The 22658-nt window shown below is 29.0% G+C and overlaps 1 protein-coding gene and 1 pseudogene across 1 annotated transcript; both read left to right on the top strand.

The window, feature by feature from the left end:
* The first annotated feature begins 3156 nt into the window (after nt 1–3156).
* Nucleotides 3157–11704, top strand: LOC117126071 (annotated as a pseudogene).
* A 7237-nt stretch (nt 11705–18941) lies between these two features.
* Nucleotides 18942–21852, top strand: LOC103873086 (peroxidase 34). Its single transcript, XM_009151514.3, has 4 exons — nt 18942–19359; nt 20328–20519; nt 20974–21142; nt 21229–21852. The coding sequence occupies exons 1-4, from the start codon at nt 19126–19128 to the stop codon at nt 21696–21698; spliced, it is 1065 nt and encodes a 354-aa protein (XP_009149762.1). The 5' UTR covers nt 18942–19125; the 3' UTR covers nt 21699–21852.
* Nucleotides 21853–22658: the final 806 nt, after the last annotated feature.

Genomic DNA, 22658 nt, shown 5'->3' with positions numbered 1-22658 from the left:
AATATATATATCACAATTATTATTTTTATGATAGTGTATGATATTCATATTCTTTTATTTATTTTCTTTTTAACTATGTTTGTAAATTTATTTAGAATTAAAATGTATAAAATCATGTTATTTGTTTAGGTTAAATATCTTAATTTTTAATATTATTAATATATTTAGTTATTCAATTAAATAAACACTTCAGTTTTTTTGGTTCAGTTCGGTGTAAAACCGAACCAAACTGAACTATTTGGGTTGATAAAACCTTTAACCGAATGATTGGGACATGTATTTTGGTTTGGTTTGGATCAGTTTGAGTTTAGTTGGTTCGGTTCGGTTTAGTTTGGTTCGGATTTTTTTCCCCAACACTGCTAATTTCACTTGTCAAACTAGAACCAAAAAGAATCATGAGAAAAACATTTCTCATTTCAAATTTTTTTATTTTTTTTTATTTTTGGTTTTTGTTTTACTGAATCTTTATTTAATTTTTGGATTTGACTAAGTACAAAACAAAATTTTGGAACCAGAAAATTAAGTTCTAAAACACAAAATTATATTGGGTTCAGTTGGGTTTGGAAATATTATTAAACTCTAACCGACCCGAATAAACCCGAACCAAATCCGAACCAAACTTGTACATATCCAAATGGGGCTAAAATTCATAAACTCAAAAATTCGAAACCCGATTGATCCCCTGAATGCTGAGCCTTACTACTGTGTACAAATGGTTTTCAGGTTTTATCTATGTAGTGTGTAAAATAAGTGGATTTATTCCGTCACATTTTATCAATTTTGTATTGGCCTTTTTTTCGTTTTCCGGAGACAAGTGTCTTCTTTGCTAAGGTTGGTATAAATGACTGTCATTTGTGTCACATGCTCATGTATATTGTAACATCAGGGTTTGCCGTATAAGGAAAAACTTACAAAGAATTGATTTGGCTATCTATGTCACCAAAGTGCATTTCTGTTTTCGGTCACACATCCAGAAAAATCTCCATAATTAAGTGTGCTTGAACTGCGGTAGTGGAAGGATAAGTGCTCTATCGAGAATTGATACGCAATATTGTCCAGTGTGGCTAAAACTTCATGTGATTGCAGGATCCGTAAACAAGACTTTCGAGTCTCCAAAATATTAAGGCGCCGTCCGTAGCATGGAATGAGACCATGAGAGAGTAAGCGAGCGTGGAGGCCAACGGTCGGCCATTAAAAGTGGTATCAGAAACGAACCCAAATGAATGTGGAGTCAAGTGTGGACTCACACTAATGTGGATAACGATCTTGGGACGCAACAAGAATATTGTGTTCTTTGAGGGGGTGAATTATAACATCTTGGTTTGTATTATATAAAAAATTTAAAAAATCGATTTACCTACTTATGTGATCAAAATACACTTGATTTTCAGGTTACACATTTGTACGTAAATATTTGAACTGATGAGAAAAAACTTAAATTTCTATGGTATTTGACATTTTCATGGTTAAAATGGAAAAGGTCATACACTTACGCGTTGGATACCAATATTTTGGACCGACCTGGCTGCTAAGCTAAGCTAAGGTCCGGTTAGTTAGAGCCGTGGATCGTCGTTAGAGATGTTGTCGCGATCTCTATAAACTAAGGATCTTTGTTCTTAGTCTTATTATACGTTTCACTTACGACAACACACGTGACCTTATTCTTATTTATCTATTTTCTTGTTTTCAGAAAATAATCGGAGACCTTACATATTTGCGTACTGGACCCAGATGGAGACAATTTCGTGTGGTCTGGAACGTATAATTCATATAAGATAAGACAGCTTATGTTTCTGATATCTTAAGTCATTATTTTGCACGTAATCCAGATTAATATATATATATACTACATGATTTTTCGTGTTCATTTACGGATAAAATTAATCAAACATAATATTTGTTTTGTGATCTGCTCCCATTTGGTTATGTAAGTAATGTGCATATATGAAAATAAATATAAAATTATGTTATATATCATTATGTTACTATCTAATTTGCTTTTTTACCAAACAGCTATTCTTTTCTTTTTTGAACAACTGATTATATTAGAAGTAAATGGTCAATGGGTTAAAACGATTACAACCGGAGAAACTCGACGGTAAACTGAAAAGCGAAAATAACTAAAACATGAAAGATGATAGATATGGCTTAAGAAAGAAGAGTTCCATAGAGAAGTTTTACTTGTAATCCTAGAACCTGTATTTCGAAGGAATACACCGAAATCAAAAAACGTTGAAGAACTCAATCCACTTGCCACAATTATTTTTCTAAAAGAGCAAGATTGAATTCATGGATCATCTAATTATGATTTTAGGTATAATAATTATGATAAGTTCAGTTTTTTTGTATGTATGTTGATTGTATTTTTTTGGCCAATTTAAGCAGTAATTTCTTTAGTTTTAAATAAGTTAACATCAAATTATTTTTAATTGCATTTAGTTTAGTTTATCCTCTTATAAATATATTAAATAAAATTATGTATAATTTAATATATGTTTCTAGGAAAAATAATCTTGTTAACCGGATACGAAGTTGCATTAACAAATGAAATCAGTAATATTTTGAAAATTCAAGCAATAAGTAAATAAATATAAACAAAATAATTAATTGACAAGAACTATAATTCGCTACCGCAACTGACAATCATTTTTTTTAATTTGACACATTTTTATGCTATTAGAATGATGTTAATAGTATTTTTTTTGTTCATTGTTTTTTTGTTCACTGTTTTTAACAGCTATTTTTTAAGGCTTTAAAGCCTTTCTTTTTCTTTAATTTTTTAATGTTGAAACGTGGAGGGCTATTTTTTTTTGTCTTTTGTTCATTTTTTACCAAAAAAAAAGAAAACAATCAGTATAATAATTAATAATTTAATTATAATTAATTAGTTAGGTTTTTAACATCAAGAAAAAGTCATAACCTACTATTATTACACATTAGTTTATTAAAACATAGAAATTATTATAAAGGTAACTGAAAACGTTTACGAATGATTCAAAAAAAAAATACTATTTTAAGAATATTTTTCCCGTACTATAAGTACAAGAAGAAACTCATTTCATCACACACAAAACCAACAGGTACAACAATTCCATTTGCTTTTCTTATCAACAATCAATATATATATATATATATATAAATTTTCTTTTTATAGAAATGTTGTCGTCTTCTTCTCGAAAGGTAAATGTATTTTTATATGTTAAGCGATTTTAGTACAACTTTTATGGATATTATGTTATATGCCAAAGTCTTTACCAGTCAGATCCTGAGTATCTTTGACTTTTTCAAACCCTTGCAAACTCAACCACCAAATGTCTTCTCTTCTATTCAAAATTTACGAAAACTACCTTGACCTTCGCGCCAAAAGATCCCCTACCAGAGAACCGGCGGTGGTGAACCATGGCCACCAATTTCAACCCACCCCTTACGGCTTCCCGTCAACTTGGCTCCACCTCTCATCGGTGTTTCTTGCTCTGACTTGAGTTCCACTTATAGAATCGACGAGAACTCCTCTTTCAGGCTGTCGGGTTACTCATTTCTCACGCTAGCTCCTCTTTTCATCTTGAATCTACAGTCTCCATTAACCTCCCCAACTAAAAGACCTGTTTTAGCTCTTATTCCTACAAGGAGTAGCCTCTCTCTGCTGCTGAAACTACTTCATCATCCGTTAGTTTAATGTCACTTCGAGTCTACATAATTCTCTCCACGTAATAATTACTTAGAATTTTACTATTTCAAATTCAAAATTTTTATAATTTTTTTTGATTTTTGATTTTTTTTTGAAACTATTTTGTAAAAATTTTAGGTATTCATTTATATATTTACTTAAATCTTAAACTCCACATTCCAAAACTCCACCCTTAATTCTGAACTCTAAATTTATATTAGTTAATCATAGTGTTATAAGTGTCTATTTACCACTTTAAAAATAAAAATAAATGTGGTCAAGGTAAATATGAAAAATGGTATTAGAAATGTGATAGTTTTAGCAATTTATCTTTTATATTTGATCATAAAAGATATTAATAATTTTACCATTCTTTTAGGTTACTTTTATATAGATTGAATTTGTGGTTTAGATTCAAATTCTAAATATGGCTTATTTTTGATAAATTACTCCTTATTCACAATGACTTTTTGTATGCTTTTCATATTTATCCTATCGATTTTGTTTCATTGACTTCTACTTTAATATATATTTTATCTAAAATTAACTATTTCTTAAAATATTTTTAAATAGTACAGTTTTATTTTGTCTAGTTATTTGTATGTGTATATATTATATATATATATATATATGTATATATATCTTCTTTATTATAGTTATCTTGTTTTTCTTGTTCAAACTATAGTTATCTTGTTTTGGTTTAGGATTATGGGAATGGAAATGAGACTAGTTAAATAGTTGAAAGTGAAGAAAGAATAGAAACGTAAATCAGTGGTCAGAGGAAAAGAAAAGAGGTAAAAAACGAAATAGAACAAAAAAATTGGGATAAAGTTAAAAGATTAGTATTCATTGAAAAAAAGTAAATAGACAGGACGAAAAATAACCTAAATTATCCCAATGCATACCAATTTTACCAAGCCTGAGGATTTGGACCCGTTTGGAAATTGGAACAATCTGACCAGACCAAATCGTCGTACAAATATATATGTTTTAATTTTGTAATATTATAAGTATCTGTTTCTGGTTGTGTTTTGAGATCTAAATAGGGTTTTATATTTTAGATCAAGATCTTCATATTCTTATCCCAACAGTGAAAAATGTCATCACCTTTATATATTTAGTTCTTTATGTTTGCCTTTTTGTTTGCCTTTCATTATGTTTAGTAGTTAAACTTTATTTACATCATTTTGGCATATTTAGCTTGTGATAGTGAAAGTGAAAGTAAAAGTTTGAAGTGAAACGATTTTATATTTAAAATTGGAAAATAAAAATAAAAGTGAACTGGAATATTAGGCCGAAGCCAAAAGGTCAACATTTTATTGAGCTTTAAGAAAGAAAAAAATTTGCATTTACGGTTGTGATTTTTGATATATCAAGATGTTTGGAATATTTTTCAACGATTATTAGCCAAGAATTACTATAATCAAGTTAGATTAATTTTTATCATATAAAAATTAATTCAAGCTTTCTACAATTTTATTTTTTTATTTTTCACTTTTAAATATAATTAGGCCAAGTAAGGGTAATTGAAGTGAAACGATTTTATATTTAAAATTGGAAAATAAAAATAAAAGTGAACTGGAATATTAGGCCGAAGCCAAAAGGTCAACATTTTATTGAGCTTTAAGAAAGAAAAAAATTTGCATTTACGGTTGTGATTTTTGATATATCAAGATGTTTGGAATATTTTTCAACGATTATTAGCCAAGAATTACTATAATCAAGTTAGATTAATTTTTATCATATAAAAATTAATTCAAGCTTTCTACAATTTTATTTTTTTATTTTTCACTTTTAAATATAATTAGGCCAAGTAAGGGTAATTGCAGTAGATGACTATAGAAATAAAATTCCTTATATATTAAAAGAGGATTATTGTAGTTAATGCTTTCACACCAATTTGTACACGTGTCCATTAGAGAGACACTCTCCCAAATATAATTTCCTTATTCACCATTTCTATAAGCGAATTTCGTAGAGAGTTTCCTTACTCTCCTAAAATAAAACCAACTACATGCTATGAGTTCTCACGTAAAGCTAATGCTTCAGAGTTCTCTCTTTTTCCTTCTTACCCACCTTTTACTTCAAACCCACTTTTTGAAAAGAAACCTTCGGAGTTCTACGTGGTGACCGACTCAGGAAACGACGACACAGAAACCCCCAAGCCGGGAACGTTAATACACACTGTGTAGCAAGACGAGCCGCTCTGGAGCATCTTCCAGCGAGACATGACCATTCATCTCAAAGAAGAACTCATCATGAACTCTTTCAAGACCATCGACGGTCGTTGCGCGACCGTGCACATCGCTGGGGGTCTTGCATGACGATCCAGTACGTGACCAACATTATAATCCACGAGATTCATAAACATGACTGCAAGGCAGGTGGGAACGCTAAGGTGCGAAGCTCCCCACGACATTACGGGTGGAAAACGATATCAGACGGTGACAGTGTGTCGATCTTCGGAGGGAATCATGTTTGGGTTGATCAATGTTCGTTGTCTAACTGTGAAGACTGGCTTATTGATGCTATAATTGGCCCGACGGCGATTACTCTGTCTAACAATTACATGACGCATGATGATAAGGTTATGGTGCTTGGTCATAGTGATACTTAGGCTCATGAAAAGAATATGCAAACTATGAGCATGATTGAACTATAAATAGTATCATTACTCTGTCTAACGTTGTTCTTAAATGTGACTTATTCTTCTCACATAACTTTCTTCTTCAATGTGATCAAACTATGAGCATGCTTGAACTATAAAGAGTATAGAGAGTCCCAAGAATAGATAAGAAAAGAGAAGATGATGACGTCCCAAGAAGAGATAAGGAGTTCTCTGTTACTCAAGAGGACATAACGGAGAGGATGATGACGTCTTTTCGTTTTCTCTTATAAGGGATTTGTGACACTATAATGTATTCAACGTACCATTAGTTTGTTACGTGAGAACGCCGAAGCAATATGACAACGTTACGTGAAAACTCCATAACAGAGGCAGGCAAACAGAACGGAGAAGTTGTTACTTCTGATTTTGGGTTAACCGAACCGAACCGGTCGGTTCCGAGTTGGAAAGTCTATTGAAATCTGCGAAGATAACCAATTTATTGGTTGCTGGCCAAGGCAAAAAATATATTGGAAATCAACGAAGATAACCAGGTATGGCAATATAATTAAATTGTTGTTTGCTGGCCAAGGCAAAAATATATGATAATTAATTTGATTTTAACGGGGATTCTAAGTTACAAGCCTTAGGGTTTTACTCTTATATAAGACACACGTCTGGAACCATTTTTACTCATCTCAATCACTCAAAACCTAAATACTCTACCCTCATTCTTCTATAATGGCTGTGATAACTGTTGTGTCTGATTTGAAACCGTTCAAGACTATGTGGAAGATTAGGGTCAAGATCATACATTTGTGGAAGCAGTATTCCGTGGCCGGTGGCCTAACCATTGAGATGGTGCTAATCGACTCTAGCGTAAGCATCCTATACTGATCATTGTTACTAATATTGTGTTGGCTTAATGTGTCATTGGCTAAAAGTTGAATATTTGATTTGTATTTTTAGGGTATTAAGATTAACGCTTCTGTGAAAAAATATCTGGTTAATCAATTTGATTACTTCCTTTCACAAGGAAGTTCAAAGATTCTCATTAACTTTTCACTCAATCCCTCTTGCGGTTCATACCGAACAACCATTCATCCGTACAGAATTGGTTTTCTGTCGACAACACGTGTGAGAAGTTGTGATGATTTGCCCGATGCCCTAACTGGCTTTGAACCAGTCAACTATAGGGACATTCTAGATGGTACACTCAATACGGACTATTTGGTCGGTAATTTATCTAAATATGTTATTTTTGCTAATAGGAGTTTATATTACAACACAAAATTTGGAAGAGATCATCACTCAGTCATGTTCTTAGGAGATGCGAATGTAAGTTTTCTTAGATTTAAATGAACCTCTTATAAATTACAGTTATAAAAAAATTGTGAATAAAGTTTGTTCTTTTAAACAGGGAGTAACAATAGAAGGAAGCTTAAACTATGTTTTATCTCTACCTAGAGAGATTGAGTTGAAAGAAGATGACTGGGTTGAGATTCCCAATTTCGACATAAGATATGTTTTTGAGTTGCATAGAACGACAAAGCACAAATACACAATCAAGTTCAATGAATCAAGTTTGTTTAGGAAGATACAACCAGTGAACGGTTCTAACTTTATATGATGTGCAAACTTTCGTGGTATAAAGAGGGGTCTTTATCATCCTATGTACTGCGTCGGTATGTTAACTATCTTGTACTCTTTCTTACATTGTTAACTAATGGTACTAAAATCGGAAAAAAAAATTCTGTTATGTAGATTTTTGTGGAGCATTGGTGCATGTAGGAGATCTTATAGCTACTAAGCTAGCTCAACCTGCCAACATTTACAACTCTATTCAGTATTTGTTGGAGTTCTCCTTAATAAATCTCGGGTTTGAACTTTTCATTTGATACATCTGTTAATTTTAAATAGGACCATGGGTGTAGAAGTTATATTGACTGATAACTTTCCCGATATTATCATGTACACTCATATACAGTGTGTTGCTTTCTGGAGCTCTAGCCCATCGCTTAAATGCATTCTGGCGTTCTAATACTGCTGATGTTGTAGTTTGTGTTTTAAGGTTATGCTGAATTGAGTGGGGGAGAAAGTATAGTATATTTATTTGCAATCTTTAATTTTCTATTCAGAATATTTTTGGTTTGTGTACTTATTGTCGATATTACTTTATAGGTGGTTTCAATTATGTTACAAACATGGAAAGTGGTTCTGATATTTTGTTTGATTCTGACATCCCAGAGATTCAGTTCTTCAAATCTCAGTAAGCATAGTATTCTAAGTTTGTTATTTTATATGAGTAATATATATAAGAAAAACTATTGGTTATTCCTAATATATTGAAATTCTTTTATTGCAGGATTCCAAGAATCGATTTATGAAGTCTCGAAGTTATTCAATCCTATTTTTTGTTTGAATTTGTTTTTACAATACCTATTTATATTTAGACCATTCTTTGTATTTGAAAGAATGAGATATGCATAATTATTATAATGGAATTGAGGTTTTTGATTTTAAATAGATTTCTTTATCTTACTGACTTCTTTGTAGTTCTTATATACACACAATCACTATTTCCGATCGCATTGAAGACTTTTATAATTGGATACTATTGAATCGTAAGGAAAAAGTGAAACGAATCTAGAACACTTACCTTAATACACCGTTTTCTGTGATTCCAATGGTTAGTAACACGAATCGTATTCTCTACTGAAGTACATGCGCCGATCATGGGAAGAACAATCGCCGATGGATCCGATTAGAACGACTGATGAGATTGAATTTTTGAACCGTCTTTACCAAAAAATGATGGATTGAGTGATTGAGAAGGAGCAACTGAACAGATCGAACACTACAAAGTACCGTCGTTAATCACGTGTGGACGAAATCCTCGAAGGTTTCAATTGGCATTATTTTTTGTTTTTTAACACCAGTCGTATTTTTTTTTTCTCTTCGCTACATCACTTCCATGATATGGGCCATAATTTAGAAATTTGTTTTAAGAATCTGAGCCAAAAAAAAACTAAAACATGATTTACAATGTTAGGCTTTATTTGTTTTGAAGCAGACCCTATTATACAATATATGTTGAACCATTAAAATATTATTTCAAAAATGATTGGGCTAATTTATAACATAATATAAGAATAAATTCATCAGGCTCAATTTGTATATGTATTAATTTTATTGTTTATGTATACAATTATATCTTCTTTATATAAAAAAATATTTAAAGGACGAATGAATTTTATTTTTAATTAATTTTATGTTAGCATATTAACTTTCGATTGTTATATTGACCAAAACAGTTGTTTCTATATTAATTAATGGTATGTTTATATATTTATCAATCACTTTTATTTTTACATATACATATATGTTTATATATGTATATATATATGTGTAATTTAAGTGAATACCTATATAGTTAAATGTTCACCATAAGTGAGCTTTCGAAAAATAAACAGTATTTTAATGGTTCATTTGACTTGTAACTAAATTGTAGTGAAATGTATTTTCTAAAATTCATTTTTTCGGCAACAATTATCTCGAATTGATTTAATTTTGCATCTGTTTAGATATTTGAATATGATATGAAAGCTTAACATCAGTATTTTCTAAACTTCATATAACATGAAACCAAATAAGTAAATATAGTTTTCAAGTTATGATCACAAAAGCAAAAACTTCAACCATATTAACGTCGCCAATCTATATACTCCTCATTAACACCTGAAACAATCAATCCAAAACAAACTAATATCCAAATTAATCAGATTTAATGTTTTTTATCTCACAAATTATAAATTTAATCATTTCATTCCATGTAATGCGCAGATTATTACCTAGTATATTAGGTAAATGGAGAGTGCACTGTTAATATTTTTAATTCTCGATAATAACCCTACTTCCTAGACTGTAGACTTGTCATATATATCACGTTTCGGTGTCCCACTATCTCTCACTCTCTCACTGGTCTTCTTGATTTTGTCGTTCAAAAAAAAAGTCATCTTAATTTTTTTCTTTAAAATTCACTTCTTTTTTTTTCAAATTCAACATACTATTAATAAAAACTTTTTCTATTATTCACTTCTTAGTGTAACCTGTGTGTTCACTATTAAAATAATAATTAATAAAAATATGCTAAATTTTATTTATAAAATAAATAATTATAAAATAGTTATCGAAAATATTGATGTTGTTAACGACGTTAGCTAAACCGTAAATCTTAAGGTTTACCTTCTAGAGTTTAGGATTTAAATTTTAGGATTTAGGATTCATATCCTAGGTTTAAGGTTTATAGTTTAAAGTTTACATTTTGGTGACGGTGTTTAAAATTTATGATTTTGTAGTTGAGTTAACAATGCCAAAAAAAAAATTTATTTCTCCGACAATTAATTTTCTGATTATTTTTTATTTTTCTCATAAACAAAATAAGACTTGAAATTTTTCTATTAACTATTAGTTTAGTGGTAGATGAACTGGTTCAATATAGGAGGTGACCATAAGACAAATTCAAAATAAAACAAAATTTTTTCGCGTTCACTGTTAAAATGATAGTCAATAAAAATTTGTCTAGTTATATTTTTCTATATAAAAAAATAAATAAAGAAACATTAAATATTATTAATTATTAAAAATTAAAAAAAGAGTGACGTTGTTACCTGCATCAGCTGAATCCTAAGCATCAATTCCTAAATCTTAAGCATAAATTCCTAAATTCTAAGGTTCATCTTCAAGGATTTATGGTTTACGATATTTGTTGACGGTTTTAACAACGTTGTATTTTTTTCCGCAATTATTTTTTTAGTTATTTTGTTACTTTCTCATTAATAAATATGATTTGTCAAAATTTTATTGGTATAATTTTAGCAATGATTGCACGTAAGGAAAACTTAGAAAACATACAAAATATATCTAAAATCTTGACAATTTGTTAATAGATATTAATAAAAATCTGACACATAGCCTGATAATTGGAGACCTATTTATCCTACTTGCTAAGTGACTTGGGTCAAGAGGGTAACTTTGCGCTGCTAACTTATCTAGCTACCTAAATAACTATTTTATTGCATACATTCCTAAATATCTTTTTATTCATGATTTTCTAGCTAATTAGGCCAAGTAAATTAAATCGTTTTAAGAGCCTGTCTGATTCAAACGCAGCGGTTACGGTTGCGGTTGCGGAAGTTTGTGGATACGGACGGTTACGGTTTTTACCGGCTTTAAGAGATTTGTACGACTAGTACTGTGGTTAAAAATTAGTGCGTTTGCCGGTGACTTATGACTGATTAACTACCTAATGCGGTAACAGTCAAATAATAAATTAACAATATTTACATTTAATATAATTATAAAAATATCAAAAATCATAAAATTATAATAAATATAAAATATATGTTTAGAAAGTTAAAATTTTAATTTTTGAAAATTTATTGAAATTGTTTTTATTATAAATTTTATAATATTAATTAAAATATAATAGATATATTTTCATATTTTCATAATTTCAATTTTAAATTTTTTATTAAATATTTTTACTTTTGCATATATATTGTTTTAAAAAAAGAAAAATTTTTTACTCTCCCGCAACCGTCCGCAACCGCAATCGCTAACTGGAACCAGCTTTTGAATTCAGGAGATTCAGAGCGGTTTGAAGCGGTTTAGAGCGATTTAGAGCGATTTGAGTGATTGTTGCAAACCGCCGATAACCGCTACCAACCGTAAAACTGCATTTACGAGTAGTAGCGGGAAAACCAGTCGTCCCCTTAATATTCATTGTGCATCTTGAATTTTTTAATATGACGAATGAAATTAATTATTCGTTTGTCATCATCATTCATCAATTAATAATAAATTATAGCATTGTTCATTTCTCTCTCTTACTGTGTTAGTCCACACTACATTTTATACGAAATAAAAAGATCTAAGCCATGCAATATTGATCAATAAAATATCTGTTTCAACCCAAATATGATCTCAATCGAGGAAAAATGTTCTTTAGATTCATATATATACTAGGATAAGATATGCGCTTTGCACAAAGTAAGTTTATTTGTATATATAACTGACAATTTTGTTTTATATATTTTTTATTTTATTTATACATATACAAATATATAATATATTTTTTTGTTATTATATAATTTCTTTCTCATGGAAATAAACTACAATTAATATATCATGGTTTGATCGGATTGAATATTACACAAATTATGATACAAAAATTTTATTTTTTTCCACCGAACACATTCTTGAAAAAAGTAAAGAGTACTGTTTCCAGAGTTGAATTATTTTGACATTTATATTTCATATGACTTTGAAAGGTTTCAGATCAACCATCGAATTGATACATGTCATTTTAATGCTTTTAGTTGTATGCTTAAGAAAAACTTACATTTTTGTAATTTAAAATCGTTTAAAAAAATTCAAAAGTATAACATATAAGCGAAAATTTAACATATAAGAAAAATATAACATATAAAGTTTCCTCATTTTTGTAATTTAAGGTCATTTTAAAATTTTTAAATATAATATATAAGGTTTTCTCATTTTTGTAACTTAAAGTCATTTTTCAAAATTCAAAATATAACATATAAGATGACAATTCTCATATTAGACCACTTTCAAGTTTTGATCACAAAATAGACCACACGAAGGAAAATGACAAAAATGTTTTATTTAATAGGTAAAAGGACCCTAATACCCTAGACATATAAAAAAAATTAAAAAATAATATTTTTATAGTTTTAGTTATATGTTTTCAAATTCGTACTTTCTATAAAAAAATTTAAATTTTTTTTTTTTTCAAATTTTCTTTTTGTAGCTCGAAAATACTTTTTGAAACTATTTTCAAATTTTTATGTTCAAAATTTTAATATTTATTTATAAAATTTAAAATCTCAATTCAAAATCCACACCCCTTAACTCTAAACCCTAAGGTTTGGATTAGTTAACCCTAGGAGTATAAGTATATATTTTACCCCTTTAATGAAACATTTTGGTCATTTTGATCCTTAGTGTCTTATTTTTGTGACATAAATTTTTTTAGTGTTATCCTAGGGTATTTTTCTAAGAAAAATCTATTTTTATTATATGGTTAATGTAATTTTTTTATTTTTTTAAGAATATAAAATTAAACAAAATTAAAAAAGGATGCAAAAATTGTTATCAAAACTTTATTATTCATAGTCATTAATGACCATATATATGTTAATTATATTAGGTAATTTTGTAGCTTTTATTTAAAAAAAATACATGTCTTTTATATTTTGGGTTAATATAATATTCCTGGTAATTGAATTTGGACCAACATTTTTTTAATTAATTTTTAAGTTACCACATAAGCTAAATTGACGTTTTAATTAAGTGACACATAAGAAGGATATGTTTTTAATTTGTACAAACTTAAAGTTACAACTTTTTAAATGATCTTTATTAATATATAAGAGATGTTTAAACATAAATTTCAACAACCATTTATTTTATTTTTTTGGTAGGACAACAACCATTTATTTTAGATAATAATAAGGCAACCTTAGTAATTTTTTTTTTTTTTGCTAAAAGGTAAATATTACATTGATGAGATTAGAGAGATTAAATCGGGTCTATTTATGAAACAAATGATCTAATGAATGTTCAACATTTAACTAGAATCTAGAGATTTAGGGTCTGACTGGTTCAAACGCAGCGGTTGCGGGAGTTTGTGGATGCGGATGGGGGCGACTGGTTTTCCCGCTACCACCCGTAAACGCAGCTTTTGCGGTTGGTAACGGTTGTCGGCGGTTTGCAACAATCACTCAAATCACTCTAAATTGCTTCAAATCGCTCCGAATCTCATAAATTCAAAAGCTGGCTCCAGTTAGCGTTTGCGGTTGCGGGCGGTTGCGAGAGGGTAAATTTTTTTTCTTTTTTTTAAAACAATATATATACAAAAGTAAAAATATTTAATAAAAAAATTAAAATTGAAATTATGAAAATATTAAAATATATCTATTATATTTTAATTAAAATTATAAAATTTTATAATAAAAACAATTTCAATAAATTTTCAAAAATTAAAACTATAACTTTCTAAATATAAATTTTATATTTATTATAATTTTATGATTTTTATATTTTGTAATTATATTAAATGTAAATATTATTAAATTATTATTTGACTGTTACCGCATTTGTTAGTTAACAAGTCATAAGTCACCCGCAAACGCACAAATTTTTAACCGCTGTAGCAGTCGTACAAATCTTTTAAAACCGCTAGAAACCGCAACCGTCCGCATCCACAAATTCCCATAACCGCAACCGTAACCGCTGTGTTTGAACCAGCCAGGCCCTAAAAGTATTGCATAGCCTAATTTTTTTGAGAATGTGTTATTTTTTCTCGTATCATCTACTTGTTTTATTTTTTCTGAAAATCTCATCTTCTTGTTTTATATATGAGTCTTTTCAACATCTTCATTAGATATGTTATTGATTGTATTTATTCTTATTGAGTCAGTTGTTTTCATTCATTGAATTAAACAGCTAATTTGAACGACTTTTATGTTTTTCTTAAAGTTGTTTGAATTTGATTCTTAGTGCTTAACTTCCATGCCCACTCGAAGTTGGTTCGATATTCTTGCTGTACATTTTTCGCCTTTCACTCACCTAATACAATACTCGTTATGTTTCATAATAAGTGTTATTTTTATTTCAAAATCAATGTTATTCTACCATTCCAATGTAACTTTGTACATTAAATTAATTTTACCCTTTTGAATAACCAATAAGCATTTATTTAAATCATTTTTATTTTATTAATAATACATTAAATAAGAATATATTAGTTTATTGCACAATTTTCTCAATTTCCGTGAAAATATCAAAAAGACAATTAATATGAAACAGAGGGAGTATATCTTTTACTTTTAATAAATTTATTTTCTTTGCCCGAGAATTTATAAATCGTGTACATATATATCAAACTGTTTAACAGTATTACATATATGTTTTAACAGTATTATATATATGTTTAACAATATAATTCATATATTTAGATAATTTTTGAAAAATGGTAAAATAAATGACATATACCAATATGATAAACCTAATATCACACTTCTCTAGTTTCTTTCTATTTATCACTTTCTTTGTTTTAAAAAGATGTATATTTTAAAATTTTATATATACTAGGATCGTGTCCGCGCTACGCGCGGATATTGGGTGAAGTTAAAATTTGTATGACCATAGTTGTGGCTGTTTTTGGTTGTTGTTAAAATAGATGTAAAGTAATTATAAGAAAGAATATATGACATTGAGTTTTTTAAGATTGATTGTTCATTTGTTTATGCGAATGAAGTTGGAAGTCAATCGATAGAGATGTAAAAGTAGAGAGGAGTTGATGTTTTTGGTTGTGTATAGTGGTTTTCTGTAGTAATAGAAATTAAATTAACGTGTTGAAAATTAAAAATAGGTAAAAGTTCTTCGTAATTGAGATATTGTTTAGCATTATGGTGTTTTGAATTTGGAAATAATCTTTTAAAAGTGTGTTTAGGTCTTCTATTAATAAACTAATTGGAAATTTTATGAATTACATTGAAAAAGGGCCCCTTGAAAAAAACTTATGAACTAAAAAATCAGATAAATTGATCGAGAATTTAATACTAAGGTTTTGTTGTGTTACTTTCGTAGTATAACATACCAAATCAAACGATCTCTACGCTTGATTTTGCACTTAATAGTTAAGATGTTCTGTCCGGATTTTGGACAAATGATTTCTTGGATTCCAGAGAGGGGTGATTGGGTTCGTATGTGTTCGAGAAGTCTATAAACGCACAGTAAAGTCGTAATTTTGAATTACCTCCAGCAGGTGGAGGATCATTGTGGTTTGATTTGACCATCGTGTTGAGGAAAACGACCCTTTGACGAAAGAAAGAATTAGAAAATGAGTCAGCGAAAGAGAGAGATCTTGAAATGTGGAAATCCAATGATCGAGTAACTTACACGTAATAGTTGTCTCCGCCTTTCTTCTCGTTGCAAATTTCTTAGTGGAAGATGATGTGAATGTTATGTGGAGCTGAGGTTGTTAACCGGTTTGTATCAAATATGCAATGTTACTGAATTTATTCGTATATTTTGTTGATTTGTATTGATGAGACAAAAGATTTTTTTGAACTTTCAGTGCAGCCGGTGATTGTGGCAGGAGATGTGCTACTTGCCTTTCTGATATTATTGTCTATCGAGAAGAACATTTAGATATTATAATCTGTTGAAGATTTTTATATTTAATGTGATACGTTTAAAATTTGAAAGTCTTGTGTGAATTGAAATAATTAGTTACAGTCATCAAATTGAAGCGAGAGAAAATAAAAAGAAACAAACAATCTGATAATAAGAGTTCATAATTTGTCTTTGTTCATTACTCTTTGTCTCTGTTTTAAGGAGAAAAATAACAAAACAACATAATAGGTTTTGAATTGCATAACCAAGATTCTGGTGCAAGAACAAACCACTATATTTTTTTAAACATACTTGATTGGTGTCTTTAATCTTTTTTTTTTTGAGAAATTTAATTTTTAAATAAATATTAGGAGCTATATTAGTCTACATTTTGATCCGCGCTTCGAAAGCACGAGTTTTTTGGTTAATAAAAATGTGATACGAATAGTATTTTGATTATGATTTATATTATTAAGTTATATATAAAATATTTTAAAAAAAATTATATAATTTGTCAATTCTTTTATTTGAAATTTTGTGTGTACATTCTTATCTCACAACATCATCTTTATATTTTTATGCATTAGTCATCTTTATATTTTTATGCATTAGATAAGAGTTAAAAATTTTGGCATATTTTAGACTAATTTAAAAATATATATTTGCAGGGGTTACAAAATATATAGAATATAAATGTAGTTTCTATATATAATTAGATTTCTTTAAGTTGGACACAAACTTTATTAACTGAACATGTTCCTAACTTAATAGTATTGACTTGAATTAGTAAAACAAATAGGGATTTTTACCACTATAGATTTTCGAGTTCATATATGTATTATTTATTGTAAAGTTCATACATATTTTTTTAGTAATAGTGCTTTTAAAAAATTTAATCCTATGATTGGATGAGAATATTTCATCCTATGTGGCACCTCTAATTGAGCTCTAAATTAGTTCCTTTTATATAGTAGGATTAAAAAAATATATGAAATTTTGATTACCATGCATTATTTTTTTTAACTAGATATTCTCCATAACATTTAACCAATAAATTTTTTAAACCACAATTATGTTTTTGAAATTTACAATTTATAATTAATTAATACATTGAAAATGTAAAAGTATATATTTTTGAAATTTTTTAAAACATGGATCTTTTTGGATAAGAAGGATCGTGTTTCTTGAAGAGAGCGCATAATAACACTTGCAATATGTCATATGTGTTTAGTTTAAATAGACACTAGATTTTGAGCCGCGCTTAAAAAGTGCGAATTTGTTTGTTTTTTATTTATTCATCGAAAACTGATTTACAAACTACTATTATTTTTGTTTCGATCCATAACAATTGAGTTTTTAGGTTTTTATCATTTGTTTCTTTCTCTTCAAAATATGGTATTTGTTCAAAATATGGTAGTTGTTCTATAATAATGTTTGAGTTTTAAGATTTGTTTTCATATCCGACTTAGATTCATGGTTGAACCTATAGACCCGATACATTGTATATAATCCGGTTCAGATTTAATGAAAAAATCGCTAATTAAAAATTCGATATAACCCGGTAAAAACCAAAAAACTCACTATTAACCTGCAATATGATACTATTGATCCGATAAAACAAAAAAATATCTGATAGTATTTTAAAAAAAATTGATTAAATTACTCATATATTTTTTAATATTACATTAATTAGTGAGTCCTTAGAATTTGATGAAATTTTACTATGTTATCCAAATAAAAAATGATAATATAAATTTTTTTTATTGATATGAAAGTATTAGTTTATTTTCGTTATTAATAACCTATTATATGTTTGTGTTTTTATTATAGATTTAAAATTTAATTTTAAGATAGTTTTTAAAATATTCTTGAATACTCGTAATTGCCATATCAATATTATGTATAAAATGACAGTATCCATGGAAAACTGATATTCAAATATGTATATGATATATGGCGTAGGATATATGATTTTGGTTTGTATTGAAAATATGTATAATATTCAAATGGTCTATTTTAAATATTGATACGTATATTTAAGAAAATAATATTTTCATGTTTGTTAATTTATTTATAGTTCATAATATATTTATACTTATATTAAATTTAAAGTGAGTATATCTTTTAAATATATATAGGTCCATTATTTATAGATCCATTTATGTATATACGTAGATCCAAAATCAAAAGACTTAAACGCTATTAATGAATTTTATTAATCTCTTGTAAAAATAAATGTATTTTTGAAAAAATTGTAATTTTCATTAAAGGTATAATTTGGGAATGATCATCTTTTAATGGTATTGATTCTTTAAATCACCATTATCTTCGTCTGACTCAAACTTACCTTATTATAATTCCTCTTTTATGTAGAAATCAGAAATCCATCGCCGAAGTAAAGTTTTTTGAACAATAAAAGGAATCATAGTTGAAATAGTTGACAGAAGGAAAAGTCTTCATTTTGTTGTATGAAGTCTTCATTTTGTTTTTGTATGAAGTCTTAATTTTATTGCTAGAAATAAAATCCTTCAATTGAGAAATAAAGCCTCCAAGTTAGACCCGTGTTGCCTATAAAGGCATTCCTCAAGATAATAGACTTTCCTCATCTTCTCTTGTAAACCCAATCAGATTATTTTCCTTTCTTTAGAAAATGCATTCCTCTTATTCTTTTTCTACTTCTTCGACTTGGATAATCTTAATCACATTGGCATGTATTGTGTTTCGTGCGTCTCTGTCCGATGCTCAACTTACACCAACCTTTTACGACACTTCATGTCCTAATGTTACTAACATCGTACGTGCCACCATTGTCAACGAGCTAAGATCGGACCCTCGTATCGCCGCGAGCATCCTTCGTCTTCATTTCCACGACTGCTTTGTCAATGTAAGATATTATTCTTCTTCTTTCTATTTCCTTGCTAATAATTCCCATCTTTTAAATATTTTAACAAATCAATGTCAAACTTAAAAACAAGTGATAATGGATAGAACTTTTAGGCTCAACACAAACATATGTTTATGTTAATACACCCTGTTTCAAATGAAAGATAATTTTGCATTGTTTTATGTTACAAAGTAAGTGTTATTTGCATTTTCAATAATTTATATTCAAATTTGTATTCAGTTTCATTGAAAATGCTACTTTGTGTCAGTTCTCTAGGCTTACACGTTTCTTCTAGACAAGATAATCAATATAAAACTTCACATGATTAGATATCATATATTTGTTTTAAGATTGGTAAACTTCTCTTTAGCTTGGATAAGACACCATAGTTTATTTCATTAGTTAAATTATTAAGCTGACAAAAGAAAATAATGTGTTTTTGCAAAAAATAAATAAATGTACTTATCGTTTTTCGACAATGATGATTGTTACTACCAGTTAGTTATTAGTTTCAGTGGTGATGCCCTAATATATTAAGTAATTAAGATCTGGGATTTACCGGACATGAATTATTTGTGTTACATCAATTGTTATTTATTTAAAAAGAGCATAGTGCCGTACCAAACACGGTGTAAATTTAAGGTACCTCAATCATTTTATTAAGGTGTACAGAAAAGATATTTTATTTCTGTCAAAAAACTCCTCACACGTATATCCTGAACCAGGCAATTATTAAATAGTATAATATTAATACCAATAACATTTTGAAATGATCTAATCTAAATTTGTAATAATGGATTTTCTTATCTTTCTTATAAGATATTTTTAAAAAACTGGAACACATGTTATATGTCATCGAGTAAAATATGGTTTAGAAAAATTTATCTCTCATCACTTGTATTTTTCATTATATAATAGATGTAATACATTGACTAATGATTTGTCAAATAATATTGGAAATATGAAAGGGTTGTGACGCATCGATCTTGTTAGACAACACGACATCGTTCCGAACAGAGAAAGATGCAATCGGAAACGCAAACTCGGCTAGAGGATTTCCGGTGATTGATACAATGAAAGCCGCAGTGGAGAGGGCTTGCCCAAGAACCGTTTCATGCGCAGATATGCTCACCATCGCTGCTCAACAATCTGTCACGTTGGTATGTTCCATTGATACGTTTGCTTTGATTAACAAATACTGTTCTAAATCTTAATATCTATCAAAGTCGTCACAGTCTATATAATTAGTATGGACTTTTCAACTATATATATGGTATGTATTCAAAACCAATCGACAAATATTAAAACGCGTGGTCCCTTGAAGAAAACATGACATGTTTATAATAGACACTGACAGATTTAAATCTCATCACGAGAATATACTTGGTTGGATAAGTTAGTTTTTTAGATAGCATGGTACAGTAATAATCATATTTTTCAAAAAAAAAACTGGAATTTAGAGAGCTTCACTTTGACTAACTAATCAAGGATTTAATGTTACATGTATGTCTTTTTCTATTTACACATGGGAATAATAAGAATAATTAATCTCTATAGCATTTGCAAAAAAAAAAAAACAATTCTCTAAAAACAATAGTTATTCTGAATATAAAGGCAGGAGGTCCTTCTTGGAGGGTTCCTTTGGGGAGAAGAGACAGCTTACAAGCATTTTTCAATCTATCTAATGTTAATCTTCCTTCTCCATTCGCCACACTTCCAGAACTTAAAGACAGATTTAGAAACGTTGGCCTAGACCGTCCTTCTGATCTTGTTGCTCTCTCTGGTAATTTACAAAAATTTATTAAATATCGTTTGATATTTCTGTAACTATCGAGTTTATTAATGATCATATGTTTATTTTTTGGTTAGGGGGTCACACATTTGGTAAAAATCAATGCCAGTTCATTATACGCAGACTATACAATTTCAGCAACACAGGTTTACCTGATCCTACCCTCAATACTACTTACCTCCAAACTCTTCGTGGACTATGCCCCCTTAATGGTAACCTAAGTGCCTTGGTTGATTTTGATCTGCGTACCCCTACGGTTTTCGACAACAAATACTATGTGAATCTCAAAGAACAAAAAGGTCTTATCCAGACTGACCAAGAGTTGTTCTCTAGCCCCAATGCCACTGACACAATCCCCTTGGTGAGAGAATATGCTGATGGCACACAAAAATTCTTCGATGCGTTTGTGGAGGCCATGAATAGGATGGGCAACATTACACCTCTTACGGGAACTCAAGGAGAGATCAGATTGAATTGTAAGGTGGTGAACTCCAACTCTCTACTCCAAGATGTGGTTGAACTCGTTGATTTCGTTAGCTCTATATGAGAATATTATCTCAGTATGTGGCTACCAAAATGTATTTTATGATAAATAAAGTGCTCTCAAGATGTTACTTGATTATATTTTTTTTTAGATCACTAGCTGTTGTCTGTTGTGCTTGAAGACTATATAATAAATAAGTTTTTTTCTAAGTAATCCATTTTCTTCTATTTGTGTGCTTTGTAATTTTACGTTCTTTTGATGGAGATAAATTTTGATAAATAACCTCAAAATATTTTTCAAACATGTGCAACATCTCTTAGATAAACATATATCTAATCATCACTCTTCACTGCTTGTTTCAAATTTTTAATTCACAAAATTATGATAAGCAGAATAGACGTTGGTAATTTGCAGAACAGGAGAAGCGAAATCTATCTAAAATTTAATCTGGAGTTAAGGATACTGAAACATTGGTATATATGTCATATATGGGCATCAAAACTATACAACTTTCGTCATGTTAGTATGTTAATGGTTGCTCTATCTCTTACTTATTTTCATGTCTAGATCAAAAAGTAGATCTCCAAGTGAGAAGCATACCACCCAATGTCAACAATATAGATTAGTGTTGTTTTGGTTAAACTAGTAATAGTACTATTGATATGTAGTTAAGTCAGTTGTACAAGTCAGACTATTATTGCACTAGTTAAATTAGTAATAGTTATACCATTCGGCTGCAAAAGAAAAACATAACACAACTCAATTGCAAAAGCATACTGCAAATCTAAAACTTCAAGTCTGAAACACAAAATAACAATCAAGCTGAGTATAACATAAGTAGATGAAAGAGGAGAATAAACAAGGATTTAGATGAAGGAAAATAGAATACAAAAGAGGAAGATAAAGGCTAGATGTGTATGAATATAAGTTATCGTGATTGGATTTGTAAATGAAAATAAGTTGATAGATTAAAAATATGACTTAAATAAAGCATAACATAAGAGATCCAAAACAGAACTTTTT

This window comes from Brassica rapa, chromosome A06 (genome assembly GCF_000309985.2).
Source record: "Brassica rapa cultivar Chiifu-401-42 chromosome A06, CAAS_Brap_v3.01, whole genome shotgun sequence".
Taxonomy (NCBI): Eukaryota; Viridiplantae; Streptophyta; class Magnoliopsida; order Brassicales; family Brassicaceae; genus Brassica; species Brassica rapa.
Note: the sequence above shows the minus strand (reverse complement) of the source record. Positions and strands in the feature narration are given on the sequence as shown.